General features: G+C 44.3%; 1 protein-coding gene across 2 annotated transcripts in view; it reads right to left on the reverse strand.

Annotated features, from left to right (window-relative positions):
• The window catches only part of atp5pd (ATP synthase peripheral stalk subunit d), a 30,415-nt gene extending 14,177 nt beyond the window's left edge, over positions 1–16,238 (reverse strand). Inside the window, exons 1-2 of one of the 2 annotated variants that reach the window (XM_034188772.1) lie at positions 16,214–16,238; positions 673–803 (exon numbers count right to left, since the gene is read on the reverse strand). In XM_034188772.1, coding sequence (XP_034044663.1) covers positions 673–794 — 122 coding nt within the window. In that variant the 5' untranslated portion in view covers positions 795–803; positions 16,214–16,238. Of the gene's footprint in view, positions 1–672; positions 804–16,198 lie in introns of both variants that reach the window. The other variant, XM_034188771.1, reaches the window with a different exon arrangement.
• Between the last annotated feature and the right edge of the window lie 1,238 nt (positions 16,239–17,476).

The raw sequence follows: 17,476 nt of genomic DNA on the forward strand, positions 1-17,476 counted from the left end.
ATTTTGAGCCGTTTAAAAAGGTAATTATTTGTCAGGTTTACATTGTCATGGCTTGGTAAAACAGTTGTGTGTTCTTTCCTTCTGTGTGCAGCTGTTAAAGTGTGTTTTTGATAGATCTAACATCTTGTTATAATCCTCCAGACGAGCTGTGCTCTGATGCAATCCGCTGACGTCACCACTCGCTCTGTTCACTTCTTTACGCCACTTGATGAGCTGCACATCATTTTGGCGATTGGATCGTGCCATGTAGCACGACATTTATGTGTGAAAGATTTTTTGAACATTTCAAAATTCTCTGTGCGCAACAGCATGTGCCGGTGCCCCTCTCACATCTTGTCTGCACCCGTTAAAGACGAGTTTACTCTTCAGCACGACACAGGTCGTGCTAGTGAGTGAGTCAAAGGCATGCTCGTGTCAGGGGGCCTTTACAGGTAACTGAGACATGAGGTAGTTTGGTCGATGCTGAAATGGCTAAGTCGGCTCTGCTCTGCCCCACCGAGTCCCACAGTCAAATGCGAGTTCAAGTTTGTGGGGCGTGGCTTTGGACGGAGCACTGACGGGGTAGGGGTGGAACCTAGAGGAGGTGCTACTTTCAAATCTTCCTATCTCTCCAGGACTACCAACTCTAGCTTTAACTGTTTCCATCTAATATGTAGAGCTGGTGTCACTAACTTTGCAGAGATGCTGTCACTGCGAGTCTTGAAAGCATTGAACATGCTTCTCTGGTTGGGAGGAACCCGTTCAGCAAATGCCGCCCAATTGATTGCCTTCACTGCGAACCGACGACCTGCCATCCTGACTCTGAAATGCAGAAGGAAATCGTGTTTAGTTAAACAAACTTTCATTACTGTCATCACTATGTAGGCAATTTAGAAAAAGAAATGCCTGTTGAAAAGCAAAACCAGATGTTAGTGTTTTGATACATTCACAGGTATGAAGAATATGCAATTTCTTTTAGATAGGCTAATTAGCTTACAACCCCAATTCCAATTAAGTTGGGACGTTGTGTCAAATGTAAATAAAACAGAATCCAATGATTTGCAAATCCTCTTCAACCTATATTCAATTGAATACACCACAAAGACAAGATATTTAATGTCCAAACTGATTTTCTTTTGTGTGTAAATATTTGATCATTTTGAAATGGATACCTGCAACACATTTCACATTTCAGTGGCAACAAAAGACTGGGAAAGTTGATGAATGCTTAAAGAACACCTGTTTGGAACATTCCACGGGTGAACATGTTAATTGGAAACAGGTGAGTGTAATGATTGGGTATAAAAGGAGCATCCCCAAAAAGCTCAGCCATTCACAAGCAAAGACAGAACGAGGATCACCACTTTGTGAACAACTGCTTAAAAAAAAAAAAAAAAAATAGTCCAACAGTTTAAGAACAATGTTTCTCAACGTTCAATTGCAAGAGATTTAGGGATTCCATCATCTGCAGTCCATAATATAATCAGAAGATTCAGAGAATCTGGAGAACTTTCTACACGTAAGCGGCAAGGCTGAAAACCAACATTGAATGCCCGTGACCTTCGATCCCTCAGGCGGCACTACATTAAAAACCGACATCATTGTGTAAAGGATCTTACCGTGTGGGCTCAGGAACACTTCAGAAAACCACTGTCAGTTAACACAGTTCGTTGCTACATCTACAAGTGCAAATTAAAACTCTACCATGCAAAGCTATACATCAACAACATCCACAAACACCGCCGCCTTCTCTGGGCCCGAGCTCATTTGAAATGGACAGACGCAAAGTGGAAAAGTGTGCTGTGGTCCAATGAGTCCACATTTCAAATTATTTTTGGAAATCATAGACGTTGTGTCCTCTGGACAAAAGAGGAAAAAGACCATCCATATTGTTACCAGCGCAAAGTTCAAAAATCAGCATCTGTGATGGTATGGGGGTATGTTAGTGCCCATGGCATAGGCAACTTACACATCTGTGATGGCACCATAAATGCTGAAAGGTACATCCAGGTTTTGGAGCAATACATGCTGTCATCCAAACAACGTCTTGTTCAGGGACGTCCCTGCTTATTTCAGCAAGACAATGCCAAGCCACATTCTGCACGTGTTACAACAGTGTGGCTTTGTAAACATACCACTGTCCCAGCTTTTTTGAAACGTGTTGCAGGCATCCATTTCAAAATGAGTAAATATTTACACAAAAACAAAGTTTCAGTTTGAACATTAAATATCTTGTCTGTGTGGTGTATTCAATTGAATATAGGTTGAAGAGGATTTGCAAATCATTGTTCTATTTCATTCCTCCTGACCGCCAGAGGGCGGTGCTTTAGCACCTGGATAACTACATGTGCGCAGCACAGAGGTCGAGAATATATACCAGCAAAGTCACACCATTGAATGTGACCTGGGTGACGTCAGTGGTTGTCTTTATATACCAGACGCACCCAGCGCTCGCTACTTTTCTACATTCTCGCATTCTTAGAGGTTGAGAACGCATTTAGCTGTGATTGCCGCTCTCGTTTGTAGCCTCGCAACCCACCTTCGGTTGGAGCTACGTGCACTGCACACGTCCTCCTGAGGCTGCGAGACACGGCTTCACTGTTTTTTGTATTCTTTGACGCCTGTCGTGAGTACACCTTCCTAAACGCCGGGTGCGCGCCTTGCCGCTGCCCTGCTGGATATTTTCCTCTGTGCACATTAGCTGTGTTGTTTCGATGAAAGCTGGCTATTTGTTTAGTTGTGTCGCTAACCCTGTTAACTACGTGGTAGTGTGTGTATCAGAACCAGTATAGTGTACTGTGTTGGGCTTGCCGTGAGTGTTTTCCACTCCTTGAAGTACTTTGTCTGCACTGCCGCCATTTGCTAAGTTTAACAGCTCCGCTAGCAGCTAGTGTTGTCGTCGTTGCTCTAAGTGACTTAGCACTTGGGCTGTGAGTTTTTTCAGCTGTGTGCCTCGTGTCGAGTGTGCGGCTGGAGTGCTTCACGCTCCGTGCCTCGTGTCGAGTGTGCGGCTGGAGTGCTTCACGCTCCGTGCCTCGTGTCGAGTGTGCGGCTGGAGTGCTTCACGCTCCGTGCCTCGTGTCGAGTGTGCGGCTGGGGTGCTTCACGCTCCGTGCCTCGTGTCGAGTGTGCGGCTGGAGTGCTTCACGCTCCGTGCCTCGTGTCGAGTGTGCGGCTGGAGTGCTTCACGCTCCGTGCCTCGTGTCGAGTGTGAGGCTGGAGTGCTTCACGCTCCGTGCCTCGTGTCGAGTGTGCGGCTGGAGTGCTTCACGCTCCGTGCCTCGTGTCGAGTGTGCGGCTGGAGTGCTTCACGCTCCGTGCCTCGTGTCGAGTGTGCGGCTGGAGTGCTTCACGCTCCGTGCCTCGTGTCGAGTGTGCGGCTGGAGTGCTTCACGCTCCGTGCCTCGTGTTACTATTTACACTGCGTGTGATTCACGCTTTGTCTTTCCATTTGTAACCATCAGGGCTTGCGTTAGCCATCTGCACACAGTCCACAATGTTGACAGGACCTTTGTTGCATGGCTGTAGTACCTGTTTGGCTCCCTTGAGCCCAGATGATGGACATATGTTTTGCCCCTCCTGTCTTGGGATCGGACACCTGAGGGATGCCCTGACTGGCGATGCCTGCCTTAATTGTGCCAGCATGCCACTGGCAGAGAGATCTGCTAGACTTGCGGCATTGGAAAGTGGAATATCTAGTGCGACTTTGGCCTCCAGCCCCAGGAAGGACCCAAAGCGCGATAAACGCCCACATGCAGGAGCCCCTTCTGCTAAGAAGGTTACTCATGACCATGCTTTGGCTGAAAAGGTCGAACCGTTGACTTCTGAGTTTGCTCAGATTAAGTCCTTGCTTCTGAATCTACAGCCTAAGGATGCAGTGACAGTTCCTGCTGTCCCTAATGAGGCTGATCAGACCAATGTAGTTACTCAGCAGGAGGACGATGTCGTGTCTATTGTTGCAACTTTGTCGTGTCTATTGTTGCACTTGTACATGACAAGTGATATAAACTGTGTGGAGGATGAGGATGAGAGGAGTCTTTCTCCAAGCCATTCATTAGTGGGCTCTCATACCTCCGAGGCAGAGTCCATGCCGCAAACCGAACCTGGACTATCCTTTGTCAAGCAAGCTGTTCAGTTGGCTTTATCCAGGCTTGGGGTTGACAATCCCCCTGCGGAAACCACCGCTTCAAGTGCCTTTTTCAAAGTCACTCAGAAGCCTGAGTTCAACGTTCCAGTTTCACAACCATATATCGAGGAGCTCCACCGATGTTGGGCGGACCCCAAATCATTGACCCATCTATCACAGGACTGCAGAGCCCTTAGCTCTATGTGTGATTCAGCGCAGTATGGTCTGAACCGTATGCCCGCCATTGACAGCATTATTGCGAACCTGGTTGTGGCTCCAGCTGATGCTGCTCGGCCGGATGCCCGCTGCCCACGCCCTCAGTGTAGGGTCACTGATGACCTCCTCACCAAAAGCTATGGCATAGCTGCTCGCATCAGTCGCCTAGGCAACTCACTGTCCCATTTAGCCCTTGCCCTCTCAAAGTCTTTGAGGGAGGCAGAGGTTGATGATGCTACGCAAAGTCTTAGTGATGCCTCACTCCAAACCTTTGCTTATATGTCCAGAGAGCTTGGCAGACTGATGTCAACCCTTACCATCACTAGACGTCAGGTGTGGCTTGCGCAGTCCCCCCTTTCCAAATCCTGCAGAGGCACACTCCGTTCGCTGCCGGTTCTTCCAGGCCAAGTATTTGGACCTGCGGCCCAACAAACCTAGTAAATCTCGGCAACAGTTTGTTGACCTACACCGGTCTTCCAGACCTCAGCCAGTCAGACGTGCTACGGCTTTTCACTCTACATCTAGGCTTCCGCCGACTCCCAGAGCTGCACGTGCTTTTGCAGTTGAGGGCCAGCTCTCCCAGCAGCCTGCCTTTCGTGAGCCTACGGGCAGACCCCCGAGAACTGAACGGTTTCGCAGAGCTTCCATTAATCGCGCCTAGAGGTCCTCAGGGATGCGAGGCAGAGGTGGTTGGGTCTGACTGCCAATGTTTGGCCCCCAGCCGTTTTTCACGAAATCAACTCAGCCACTGGGAGGCTCAAGTTCAAGACCCATGGGTCATTTCAACCTTGTTCGAAGGTTACAGAATTCAGTTCGGATGTCGTCCTCAAAAGTTCAATGGAGTAAGGATGACTGTTGTTTCCAACTCGGTGCAGTCTGCTGCCCTACAACGGGAGATTTTGGAACTCCTGGAGAAGGGGGCCATAGAGCCAGTTCACAGATCAGACCAGCTCAGGGGGTTCTATTCAATTTACTTCCTTGTTCCAAAGAAGGATGGCAGCTTTCGTCCTATCCTCGATCTCCGACGTCTAAATCGTTATATCAAAGTGCTGCAGTTTCACATGCTCCGCACAGTAGACGTCCTTCAAACTATCACACCAGGAGACTGGTTCACAAGTGTCGACTTAAAAGACGCCTATTTCCATGTGCCAGTGGCGCCTCATCACAGGCAGTTTCTCCGCTTTGCTTTCGAAGGTCAGGCATACCAGTTCAGGGTGCTTCCTTTCAGCCTCTCTCTTGCCCCTCGTACATTTACCAGATGTATGGCTGCAGCACTAGCCCCACTGCAAGCTCTTGGATTAAGAATCCTACCCTACTTAGACGATTGGCTTGTCTGCGCTCCGACTCAGGAGCAGGCGCACAACGACACAGCTCTTCTACTGAACCATGTCTCTCATTTAGGACTCACAGTGAACTTTGCAAAGAGTTCTCTTGTTCCCAGTCAACAAACGACCTTCATCGGCATTGCCATCAACTCCCTGACTATGACTGCATCGCCATCCCCGCAGAGAGTGGACGATGTAATTCGTCTCGTCTCACACATTCAACGGGCTGTGATGCTGCCTTTTGGTTTGCTGCTCAGGTTGATGGGCAAATTGACTGCAATGTCGCTAGTGGTACCTTTGGAACTTCTGTTCTTACGTCCCCTACAGATTTGGATCAACAACCTAGGCCTCATCTCGAAGTTGCATCAGCACAGGCTTGTACGACTCTCCAACCAGTGCCTTCTGCACCTCAAACCCTGGGGGAACGTGGACTTCATCTGCAAGGGTGTTCCTTCTCGCCGAGAGGTGGTTGTTACAGATGCATCACTCAAAGGTTGGGGGGCCGTGTGGAATCACAGGATGGTGAGGGTTGTCTGGAGTCCCCAGGAGAGACTCCAACACATAAACGTGCTGGAGCTTCGCGCTGTGCGACTGGCTCTCAAGCATTTCCTCCCAGCCCTGAGAGGAAGACATGTTCTTGTCCGGTTGGACAACACGTCAACAGTCTATCACATAAACCATCAGGGGGGCACCAGGTCCAATCACTCATTGGCAGAAACTCGGAAGCTTCTCTTATGGGCGTTGCCTCGCCTTCAGAGTGTCAGAGCAGTTCATCTACCCGTTGTACAGAACAGAGCAGCGGATTTACTCTCCAGACAGAAACCACCACCGGGAGAGTGGAGACTGAGCCTGATTGTGGTCCAAATGATCTGGCAGAAATATGGTGCAGCGGAAGTGGACCTTTTCACTTCAAGCACCTCGACACATTGCCCACGATGGTACTCCCTCTTGGAACCAGACAGCCCGCTGGGGTAGGATGCATTGGCTCACCCGTGGCCGGATTGCCTCCTTTATGCCTTCCCTCCTCTCCCGCTGCTGATGTTGACACTGCACAGGATAGATCAGAGCAGCCACAGGGTGCTGCTGGTTGCTCCATTCTGGCCTGGGAGGATTTGGTTTCCCATGATTTACAAACTCCTCGAGGGAGAACCTTGGGCTCTCCCGGAGAGGAAGGATTTGTTGTCACAGCTACAGGGGAGGATTTGGCACCCTCACCCAGAACGCCTTCAACTGTATGTGTGGCCGTTGAGGGGCCAGACTCCTTGTTAAGTTCTTGTGACCAGGCTGTTGTTCAGACTATCCTTAATTCACGTGCTGCTTCTACCAGGGCTTTGTATGACAACAGATGGAAGCTGTTTCTTGCATCCCCTCTTGCTTGCCTCTACTGGTGGTTGGCTCTCACTGCGGTATTGTATCACTTCCTGTTCCGGAGCACAGCGGTGTTTTTCTGTATCTGTTAGCTGTTTAATCTGCGCAGTTAGATTGATCTAGTTATCTAGATTACGATTTGTTTCCCAGTGTAATCTTTACGTGCCTTAACTAAAGCACTCCCTCTGCTGAATCACCTCTAAATTATTTACACATTATTCACTTTGCGTGTTTTTAGGAATCCGCTAGCTTAGCGTAGCTACTAGCTCTTAGCCGATTTAGCATGGCGGCTTCTCCTGTCTCTCCCGCACTTTTCTGCTCTGGGTGTGAAATGTTTAGTTATTCCTCGGCCTCCTTTAGCAGTAACGGTACTTGTAATAAGTGTAGCTTATTTGTAGCTTTGGAGGCCAGGCTAGGCGAATTGGAGACTCGGCTCTGCACCGTGGAAAATTCTACAGCTAGCCAGGCCCCTGTAGTCGGTGCGGACCAAGGTAGCTTAGCCGCCGTTAGTTCCCCCCTGGCAGATCCCGAGCAGCCGGGAAAGCAGGCCGACTGGGTGACTGTGAGGAGGAAGCGTAGCCCTAAACAGAAGCACCGTGTACACCGCCAACCCGTTCACATCTCTAACCGTTTTTCCCCACTCGACGACACACCCGCCGAGGATCAAACTCTGGTTATTGGCGACTCTGTTTTGCGAAATGTGAAGTTAGCGACACCAGCAACCATAGTCAATTGTCTTCCGGGGGCCAGAGCAGGTGACATTGAAGGAAATTTGAAACTGCTGGCTAAGGCTAAGCGTAAATTTGGTAAGATTGTAATTCACGTCGGCAGTAATGACACCCAGTTACGCCAATCGGAGGTCACTAAAATTAACATTAAATCGGTGTGTAACTTTGCAAAAACAATGTCGGACTCTGTAGTTTTCTCTGGGCTCCTCCCCAATCAGACCGGGAGTGACATGTTTAGCCGCATGTTCTCCTTGAATTGCTGGCTGTCTGAGTGGTGTCCAAAAAATGAGGTGGGCTTCATAGATAATTGGCAAAGCTTCTGGGGAAAACCTGGTCTTGTTAGGAGAGACGGCATCCATCCCACTTTGGATGGAGCAGCTCTCATTTCTAGAAATCTGGCCAATTTTCTTAAATCCTCCAAACCGTGACTATCCAGGGTTGGGACCAGGAAGCAGAGTTGTAGTCTTACACACCTCTCTGCAGCTTCTCTCCCCCTGCCATCCCCTCATTACCCCATCCCCATAGAGACGGTGCCTGCTCCCAGACTACCAATAACCAGCAAAAATCTATTTAAGCATAAAAATTCAAAAAGAAAAAATAATATAGCACCTTCAACTGCACCACAGACTAAAACAGTTAAATGTGGTCTATTAAACATTAGGTCTCTTTCTTCTAAGTCCCTGTTGGTAAATGATATAATAATTGATCAACATATTGATTTATTCTGCCTTACAGAAACCTGGTTACAGCAGGATGAATATGTTAGTTTAAATGAGTCAACACCCCCGAGTCACACTAACTGTCAGAATGCTCGTAGCATGGGCCGGGGCGGAGGATTAGCAGCAATCTTCCATTCCAGCTTATTAATTAATCAAAAACCCAGACAGAGCTTTAATTCATTTGAAAGCTTGACTCTTAGTCTTGTCCATCCAAATTGGAAGTCCCAAAAACCAGTTTTATTTGTTATTATCTATCGTCCACCTGGTCGTTACTGTGAGTTTCTCTGTGAATTTTCAGACCTTTTGTCTGACTTAGTGCTTAGCTCAGATAAGATAATTATAGTGGGCGATTTTAACATCCACACAGATGCTGAGAATGACAGCCTCAACACTGCATTTAATCTATTATTAGACTCTATTGGCTTTGCTCAAAAAGTAAATGAGTCCACCCACCACTTTAATCATATCTTAGATCTTGTTCTGACTTATGGTATGGAAATAGAAGACTTAACAGTATTACCTGAAAACTCCCTTCTGTCTGATCATTTCTTAATAACATTTACATTTACTCTGATGGACTACCCAGCAGTGGGGAATAAGTTTCATTACACTAGAAGTCTTTCAGAAAGCGCTGTAACTAGGTTTAAGGATATGATTCCTTCTTTATGTTCTCTAATGCCATATACCAACACAGTGCAGAGTAGCTACCTAAACTCTGTAAGTGAGATAGAGTATCTCGTCAATAGTTTTACATCCTCATTGAAGACAACTTTGGATCCTGTAGCTCCTCTGAAAAAGAGAGCTTTAAATCAGAAGTGCCTGACTCCGTGGTATAACTCACAAACTCGTAGCTTAAAGCAGATAACCCGTAAGTTGGAGAGGAAATGGCGTCTCACTAATTTAGAAGATCTTCACTTAGCCTGGAAAAAGAGTCTGTTGCTCTATAAAAAAAGCCCTCCGTAAAGCTAGGACATCTTTCTACTCATCACTAATTGAAGAAAATAAGAACCCCAGGTTTCTTTTCAGCACTGTAGCCAGGCTGACAAAGAGTCAGAGCTCTATTGAGCTGAGTATTCCATTAACTTTAACTAGTAATGACTTCATGACTTTCTTTGCTAACAAAATTTTAACTATTAGAGAAAAAATTACTCATAACCATCCCAAAGACGTATCATTATCTTTGGCTGCTTTCAGTGATGCCGGTATTTGGTTAGACTCTTTCTCTCCGATTGTTCTGTCTGAGTTATTTCATTAGTTACTTCATCCAAACCATCAACATGTTTATTAGACCCCATTCCTACCAGGCTGCTCAAGGAAGCCCTACCATTATTTAATGCTTTGATCTTAAATATGATCTTCTTTGTTAGTTGGCTATGTACCACAGGCTTTTAAGGTGGCAGTAATTAAATCATTACTTAAAAAGCCATCACTTGACCCAGCTATCTTAGCTAATTATAGGCCAATCTCCAACCTTCCTTTTCTCTCAAAAATTCTTGAAAGGGTAGTTGTAAAACAGCTAACTGATCATCTGCAGAGGAATGGTCTATTTGAAGAGTTTCAGTCAGGTTTTAGAATTCATCATAGTACAGAAACAGCATTAGTGAAGGTTACAAATGATCTTCTTATGGCCTCGGACAGTGGACTCATCTCTGTGCTTGTTCTGTTAGACCTCAGTGCTGCTTTTGATACTGTTGAGCATAAAATTTTATTACAGAGATTAGAGCATGCCATAGGTATTAAAGGCACTGCGCTGCGGTGGTTTGAATCATATTTGTCTAATAGATTACAATTTGTTCATGTAAATGGGGAATCTTCTTCACAGACTAAAGTTAATTATGGAGTTCCACAAGGTTCTGTGCTAGGACCAATTTTATTCACTTTATACATGCTTCCCTTAGGCAGTATTATTAGACAGTATTGCTTAAATTTTCATTGTTACGCAGATGATACCCAGCTTTATCTATCCATGAAGCCAGAGGACACACACCAATTAGCTAAACTGCAGGATTGTCTTACAGACATAAAGACATGGATGACCTCTAATTTCCTGCTTTTAAACTCAGATAAAACTGAAGTTATTGTACTTGGCCCCACAAATCTTAGAAACATGGTGTCTAACCAGATCCTTACTCTGGATGGCATTACCCTGACCTCTAGTAATACTGTGAGAAATCTTGGAGTCATTTTTGATCAGGATATGTCATTCAAAGCGCATATTAAACAAATATGTAGGACTGCTTTTTGCATTTACGCAATATCTCTAAAATCAGAAAGGTCTTGTCTCAGAGTGATGCTGAAAAACTAATTCATGCATTTATTTCCTCTAGGCTGGACTATTGTAATTCATTATTATCAGGTTGTCCTAAAAGTTCCCTAAAAAGCCTTCAGTTAATTCAAAATGCTGCAGCTAGAGTACTGACGGGGACTAGAAGGAGAGAGCATATCTCACCCATATTGGCCTCTCTTCATTGGCTTCCTGTTAATTCTAGAATAGAATTTAAAATTCTTCTTCTTACTTATAAGGTTTTGAATAATCAGGTCCATTTCTTATCTTAGGGACCTCGTAGTACCATATCACCCCAATAGAGCGCTTCGCTCTCAGACTGCAGGCTTACTTGTAGTTCCTAGGGTTTGTAAGAGTAGAATGGGAGGCAGAGCCTTCAGCTTTCAGGCTCCTCTCCTGTGGAACCAGCTCCCAATTCAGATCAGGGAGACAGACACCCTCTCTACTTTTAAGATTAGGCTTAAAACTTTCCTTTTTGCTAAAGCTTATAGTTAGGGCTGGATCAGGTGACCCTGAACCATCCCTTAGTTATGCTGCTATAGACATAGACTGCTGGGGGGTTCCCATGATGCACTGTTTCTTTCTCTTTTTGCTCTGTATGCACCACTCTGCATTTAATCATTAGTGATCGATCTCTGCTCCCCTCCACAGCATGTCTTTTTCCTGGTTCTCTCCCTCAGCCCCAACCAGTCCCAGCAGAAGACTGCTCATCCCTGAGCCTGGTTCTGCTGGAGGTTTCTTCCTGTTAAAAGGGAGTTTTTCCTTCCCACTGTAGCCAAGTGCTTGCTCACAGGGGGTCGTTTTGACCGTTGGGGTTTTACATAATTATTGTATGGCCTTGCCTTACAATATAAAGCGCCTTGGGGCAACTGTTTGTTGTGATTTGGCGCTATATAAAAAAATTGATTGATTGATTGATTGATTGTTTGCGCGGTGGTGTGAGAAACAAAAGTTAGACCCGGAGCATTGCCCTGTGCCTATTCTCCTCAAATATTTACAAGAACTGCTGGAGAAAGGACTTTCTGTCGCTACCTTGAAGGTTTATGTTGCTGCAATCTCTGCCCGGCACGTCTACGTTGATGGCCGGTCAGTGGGTTCACACCTCTTAGTGTGTCGTTTTTTGAAAGGTGCTCTATGTTTGCGGCATCCAAGGCTTGCACGCGTACCTTCATGGGACCTTCCTCTAGTCCTGGAAGGTTTAAGCTTATCCCCTTTCGAACCAGTTGAAAGTGCTGATCTTAAATGGGTGTCAGTGAAGACTGCCTTTCTACTTGCACTGTCTTCGGCTAAGCGGGTGGGAGAGCTCCATGCCCTATCAGTCGCTGAGGACTGTTTGCGATGGAATTCTGACGGATCTGGGGTCACGCTGTGGCCTAATCCGTCCTTTTTACCTAAGAGAATTTCAACTTTTCATGTTAACCAGCCAGTTTCCTTGGCTGTGTATGTCCTGCATTCTGATCCAGGATTATCTGTTTCAGGTTCCCTGTGTCCTGTCCGAATGTTGAAGCAGTACATTAGTGCGACTGCCGGGATCCGGAAAATGGATGCCCTGCTTGTGTGTTACGGTGATCACAAAAGAGGCTGGGCTGTCTCAAAGCAGTGACTCTCGCATTGGGTCGTGGATGCCATTTTACAAGTATACAGGTCCAGAGGTCTTCAGCCTCCTAAGGTTACGTGCCATTCCACCAGAGGGGTGTCCACCTCCTGGGCTGCACTGAGAGGTGTCCCTTTGAGTGATATTTGTGCTGCTGCTACGTGGGCTTCGTCCTGTACCTTTGCCCGCTATTACAGACTGAATGTGGCCGCTCCTCCTGCGGTGACTTTGGCGGTGTTGTCTGCCTCCACTCCCCACTGCTGATGCGAGGTGAGTGTGACTCTTCGTGACCTTGTTGGTATTAAGTCATCCAGGTGCTAAAGCACCGCCCTCTGGCGGTCAGAAGGAATGAAATAGAACGAGAGTTACGAATGTAACTACGGTTCTATGAATTCCAGATGACCGCCACAGTTGCTTGTCACTCAGAGTCTTGCGAGTTCATTCCGAAAAGAAGCGAGCGCTGGGTGCGTCTGGTATATAAAGACAACCACTGATGTCACGCAGGTCACATTTAATGGTGTGACTTTGTTGGTATATATTCTCGACCTCTGTGCTGCACACATGTAGTTATCCAGGTGCTAAAGCACCGCCCTCTGGCGGTCATCCGGAATTCATAGAACCGTAGTTACATTCGTAACTCTCGTTTTCTGTTTTCATTTACATTTTACACAACGTCCCAACTTCATTGGAATTGGAGTTGTACTTCTTTGTTACAGTTCCCAACATTATCACAGTACAGCTGAATCTGAAACTGTTATCAGCAAAGTATATGGATACACCCCGCCCCCCCCAGAAATATGATTCAGAGCACTCATTTTACTATTTAAAATGCAAAAAATAATAAAAATGTGCAACTTAAAAAAAAAACAAACAAAAAAAAAAAAAAAACTTAAATGCATAATGTCTAGTACCTACACCATCATGTCAAGTATCACAAGCAAATTACTTCTGACATATGTTGTTATCTGAGCAGTCATAGCACCAAAATAAAGCTGCCATTTTAGGTGCATTTCCAATCTGAATTGCAAAATCCTAAGTAACATATATTAAAAATAAATAAATAAATAAATAATAATAATAGTAAATCTGATACCACAAAACAGTTTTTATGCTCACATGCAGTGGATTTGAAAAAGCCATATTTCAAAAACTGGACATTTTTTTTTTGCTATTAGCGGTCACATGACAGAGAGAAGGTCATATGACAGTCAAACATGCACAACAAGGCACCTGTGTATGAGGTAAGAAATGGAACACTTGTTAAATGTTATCAGTGAAGATGTTACAGCAACACTGGATTTAAAAGAAAACACACACACAACAACAAAAATGGTAATTTTTGCAACTTACCCTTACATTGCCACAACTATGACAGTTCTTGCAAGCGCTTCATCAAAATGGCCATTTTCACAAGAGTACAAACCCCAGCAGTGGAAAACTCAACTCAATGGAAACACTGTCAATTTACAACTATTGACATTCTGAAAATTATCATCAAGTTTTTGCTCAAATCTGCAATGGAAATCAGCTCATGATGCAGTACCGTACACAGACCATGATGTGCGATTAAGCCAGCACCCATTATTTAAAGCACACAATGTCACGATTCATGGACAACCTCAACCTGGTGTCAGGAACTGAGACTGGCACCATGCTCAGATTAAGTCACATACTGAAACTGAAGCCATGCTGGAACTGTCAAGCCCAGGTTGTTATACTGCAGCTGAAAAAGATTATCTTATATTTCTCACTCTTCTTTTGTATCAAGTGTAGTCTTTTAATTAAAATATTTCATCTAGTTATTTGTTACTGAAATGCATTATATGCAAAAAAGAAAAAAAAAGAAGTTATACCGACTTTGTCGTGCTAAGTTGAATACATTTAATCACAAATGCTGAGGTACGTCTACTGGGTGGTGGATAAGGGAAGCTCCTTTTCCTTTGGAGGTTGGGAGGGCTTGCTCTGACTGCCTTGGGCTGGGACTGGCTGTGCAGGTGGGTACTGGGTACTTCCATGGCTGGCCCAGGTGAGGAGCTTCTGCTGGGAGGCTAACTCTCATTCTTCTTAGGAATGAGAGCTTCCACTGGTTGCCTTGGACTCGGCTGTCTGTGCAGGCAGACCCTGTTGACCTTGGTCAACAATTGGAGCTGGCAGGTTGGCCTGCATGGCTGGTATTTGCTTGGGGCTTCCTGGGAGGCAGTGGACCAAAATACCCAGGTAGGTGTGACTCGTTAGTCTTGTTGACCACCCATCTAGGAGATGAAAAACTCTGAATTCAAACCTGGATGTAGTCAGCATCTGTTAGTTGTGGGCCCTCAGCCTGCAGCAAATTGACTAACTAGCAGATGCTAGATTGACTAGCAGATGCCAGTCATACCATAATCAGAGAAAGAATATCAGCGGATCTTCCGCTCATTACTTTCCCATTTGACAGGATAGGAAAAAGATATTCTTTTGTGAATAAATTTAGTACATTGACAACAGAGAGAGTCATTGTCACAACCTCACCTGTAATCACTTGTTTTACAGACGCCAGAAAGCCAGAGCTGGAGAGCCTATTGTAGGGGTGTCAACTGAGACGTCTCTCCATTTTTTGGGGCCAGGGTCCAGCATGGGGTAGACTGAGCCAGAGGTTTTTGGGTTCCTTTATCTTAGAATCTGACCAGATGAGAAAACTAAAGCTAAGAAACCTGGCATCCTTTATCAAGGGTACCAAAAAGTTTAAAATCAGAAGGTTAATTTTGGGGGGAGCAAATTGCCCATTTGTGGCCTACGCTCTGCTGGGCTGATAGTCCACCTCCTCTTCCCAATCCTAACCATCTTAAATGCAACTAGTAAAACACATCCAAACAATTTCAGCACAGTACAAATAGTGGACATTTGTTAATCCAGCAGAGTGCACAATTTCAAGTTTTCCCAATAGTGTGCATGTGCAGTTATCATTGATTACTGGACGCTGGATGAATACCTTCATGAAAAACAAATACAGTTTAACCACTTCAGGGAACAATAAAAAAAAAAATCATCAAATAACATCACCTTCTCAATACATAACTACAAGGAATGTATAATGTATACAGTACATGAGACTTTTCACTTGCTGATCGCTTGTTATGCCACATGCTGCATATTTGTTCAGGGTCTGTTAACTTTTAAATAAACTAATTTCAATGTCAGAAAAATTTTCTTGCTGTGGAAGAATCACTTTAAAAAGGAATTCACAAACCACATGCATATCCCAATCTGCAGGTTGCTGTTGTTTATGTTTCGTCAAGTCTGTAAAATTTGTAATAAAATTAGAGAAAACAACGACATACCATTAAAGTTGAATGAATGAATGAAAGGTTTACTCGGACCACAGAAAAAGTGAACATAATATGCACACAACTTCAAAATACAATCTGCCATAATAAGCCTACAGCATTCAAACATATACAGCTCAACACTGTGACAATTTATATTTCTGGATTATACATCCAGTTTAATCTAGTCTGAAAAGGAGTTAGGTAAATCAAGTTAGGTAAACCAAGCTGACAAAAGGAGGCACAAACATCGATAGTGACATATGCCTCGAAGCAGCGAGGTTAGATAAAGCAGAGTGAGATAAACTTACAGCGGTGTTCGGTGAACACAAAGTCTGGAACATTGTGGCTAATAGTGTTAGCTCAATGTAGCTGCAGATAGCTAGCCAAGGTCAGGTCAAGCTCTCGGTAACGTCAGTATTTAAACTACAGGATCAAAATCAAATTTAGGCCTTTGTTTTGCGAACAAATAATAATTATCTGGGATTGTATGGCGATCTACGTTTAAATTATTCTGACACGTTTAATATAACTAAGACCTCCACAAAATCACTCACCTCACAGAACAGACTCACAGCTCCGAACGTATGACAGAAGAGCGGCGGAAGTGCTTGATCATTTCAATTAGCCTAAAGCACGCCATCGCCATCTGCTGGATGGGCAGAGTATATGCAGCGATTTGTACACCTGCCACCCTACCCACCAACAAAAAATAAATAAATACATAAATAAATATAAAGAAAGAAATAAAGAAATAAAAATACAAACCTTCCCATTGCGAGCTCATCTTCCAAATTTAATTGACATCATTAACAACACCATTAGCCCCTGGAGAGCAGACATCTATGTATTTGCCGTTTCAACATCTCATTTATTTCCAGAGACGACCTTGACCTTAGAACTATTAGCTTGATGTGATCTGTGTTGTATGAGCATGGTCTACAGAGTATATCCAAAAAAAATGTGAGTGAATAGTATATGTGATAGATAGATAGATAGATAGATAGATAGATAGATAGATAGATAGATAGATAGATAGATAGATAGATAGATAGATAGATAGATAGATAGATAGATAGATAGATAGATAGATAGATAGATAGATAGATAGATAGATAGATAGATAGATAGATAGATAGATAGATAGATAGATAGATAGATAGATAGATAGATAGATAGATAGATAGATAGATAGATAGATAGATTGGGTTGTGTTTATAAAAGAGGTAGCTGACATTTTTCAAGGGTGCTAATAAATTATGCAAAGTTTCTATAACGAGTTGGAATGGTGCGTGAGTCTAGAATAGGTTTAGAACCTTAGAGCTTAGACCTCAGCAGTTTTTAGAAGAAGAACTCAACCCTGTTGTTTCCTGTTAATTATGTTAATTTTTTTTTAATGTTAATTTACTGTCTTAAGGTATTTATAAATTGTTTAGGTTCTTGTTATCATATACACACACTAATATTATTATGATTATTAGTAGTATTATCAGTATTATGATTATTTTTGTGGGAGGTGATGGTCTAGTGGTTAAACATTGGGCTTAAGACCAGAGGCTCCGCGGTTCAAGCCTCAGCATGACCGGAGCATCACTACGGGCCCTTGGGCAAGGTCCTTAATCCCCTAGTTGCTCCCGGTGTGTTGTGCGCGCCTTGTATGGCAGCATCCTAACATCGGTGTGTGAATGTGAATGGGTGAATGTGAGGCATAATTGTAAAGTGCTTTGAGCGTCTGATGCAGATGGAAAAAGTGCTGTAGAAATGCAGTTCATTTAATTTATTTTTACTTCTATTTTATTTGATTTTTAAATGGACCACAGTGGAAATACGTTTTC

This window comes from Thalassophryne amazonica, chromosome 15 (assembly GCF_902500255.1).
Source record: "Thalassophryne amazonica chromosome 15, fThaAma1.1, whole genome shotgun sequence".
Lineage (NCBI taxonomy): Eukaryota > Metazoa > Chordata > Actinopteri > Batrachoidiformes > Batrachoididae > Thalassophryne > Thalassophryne amazonica.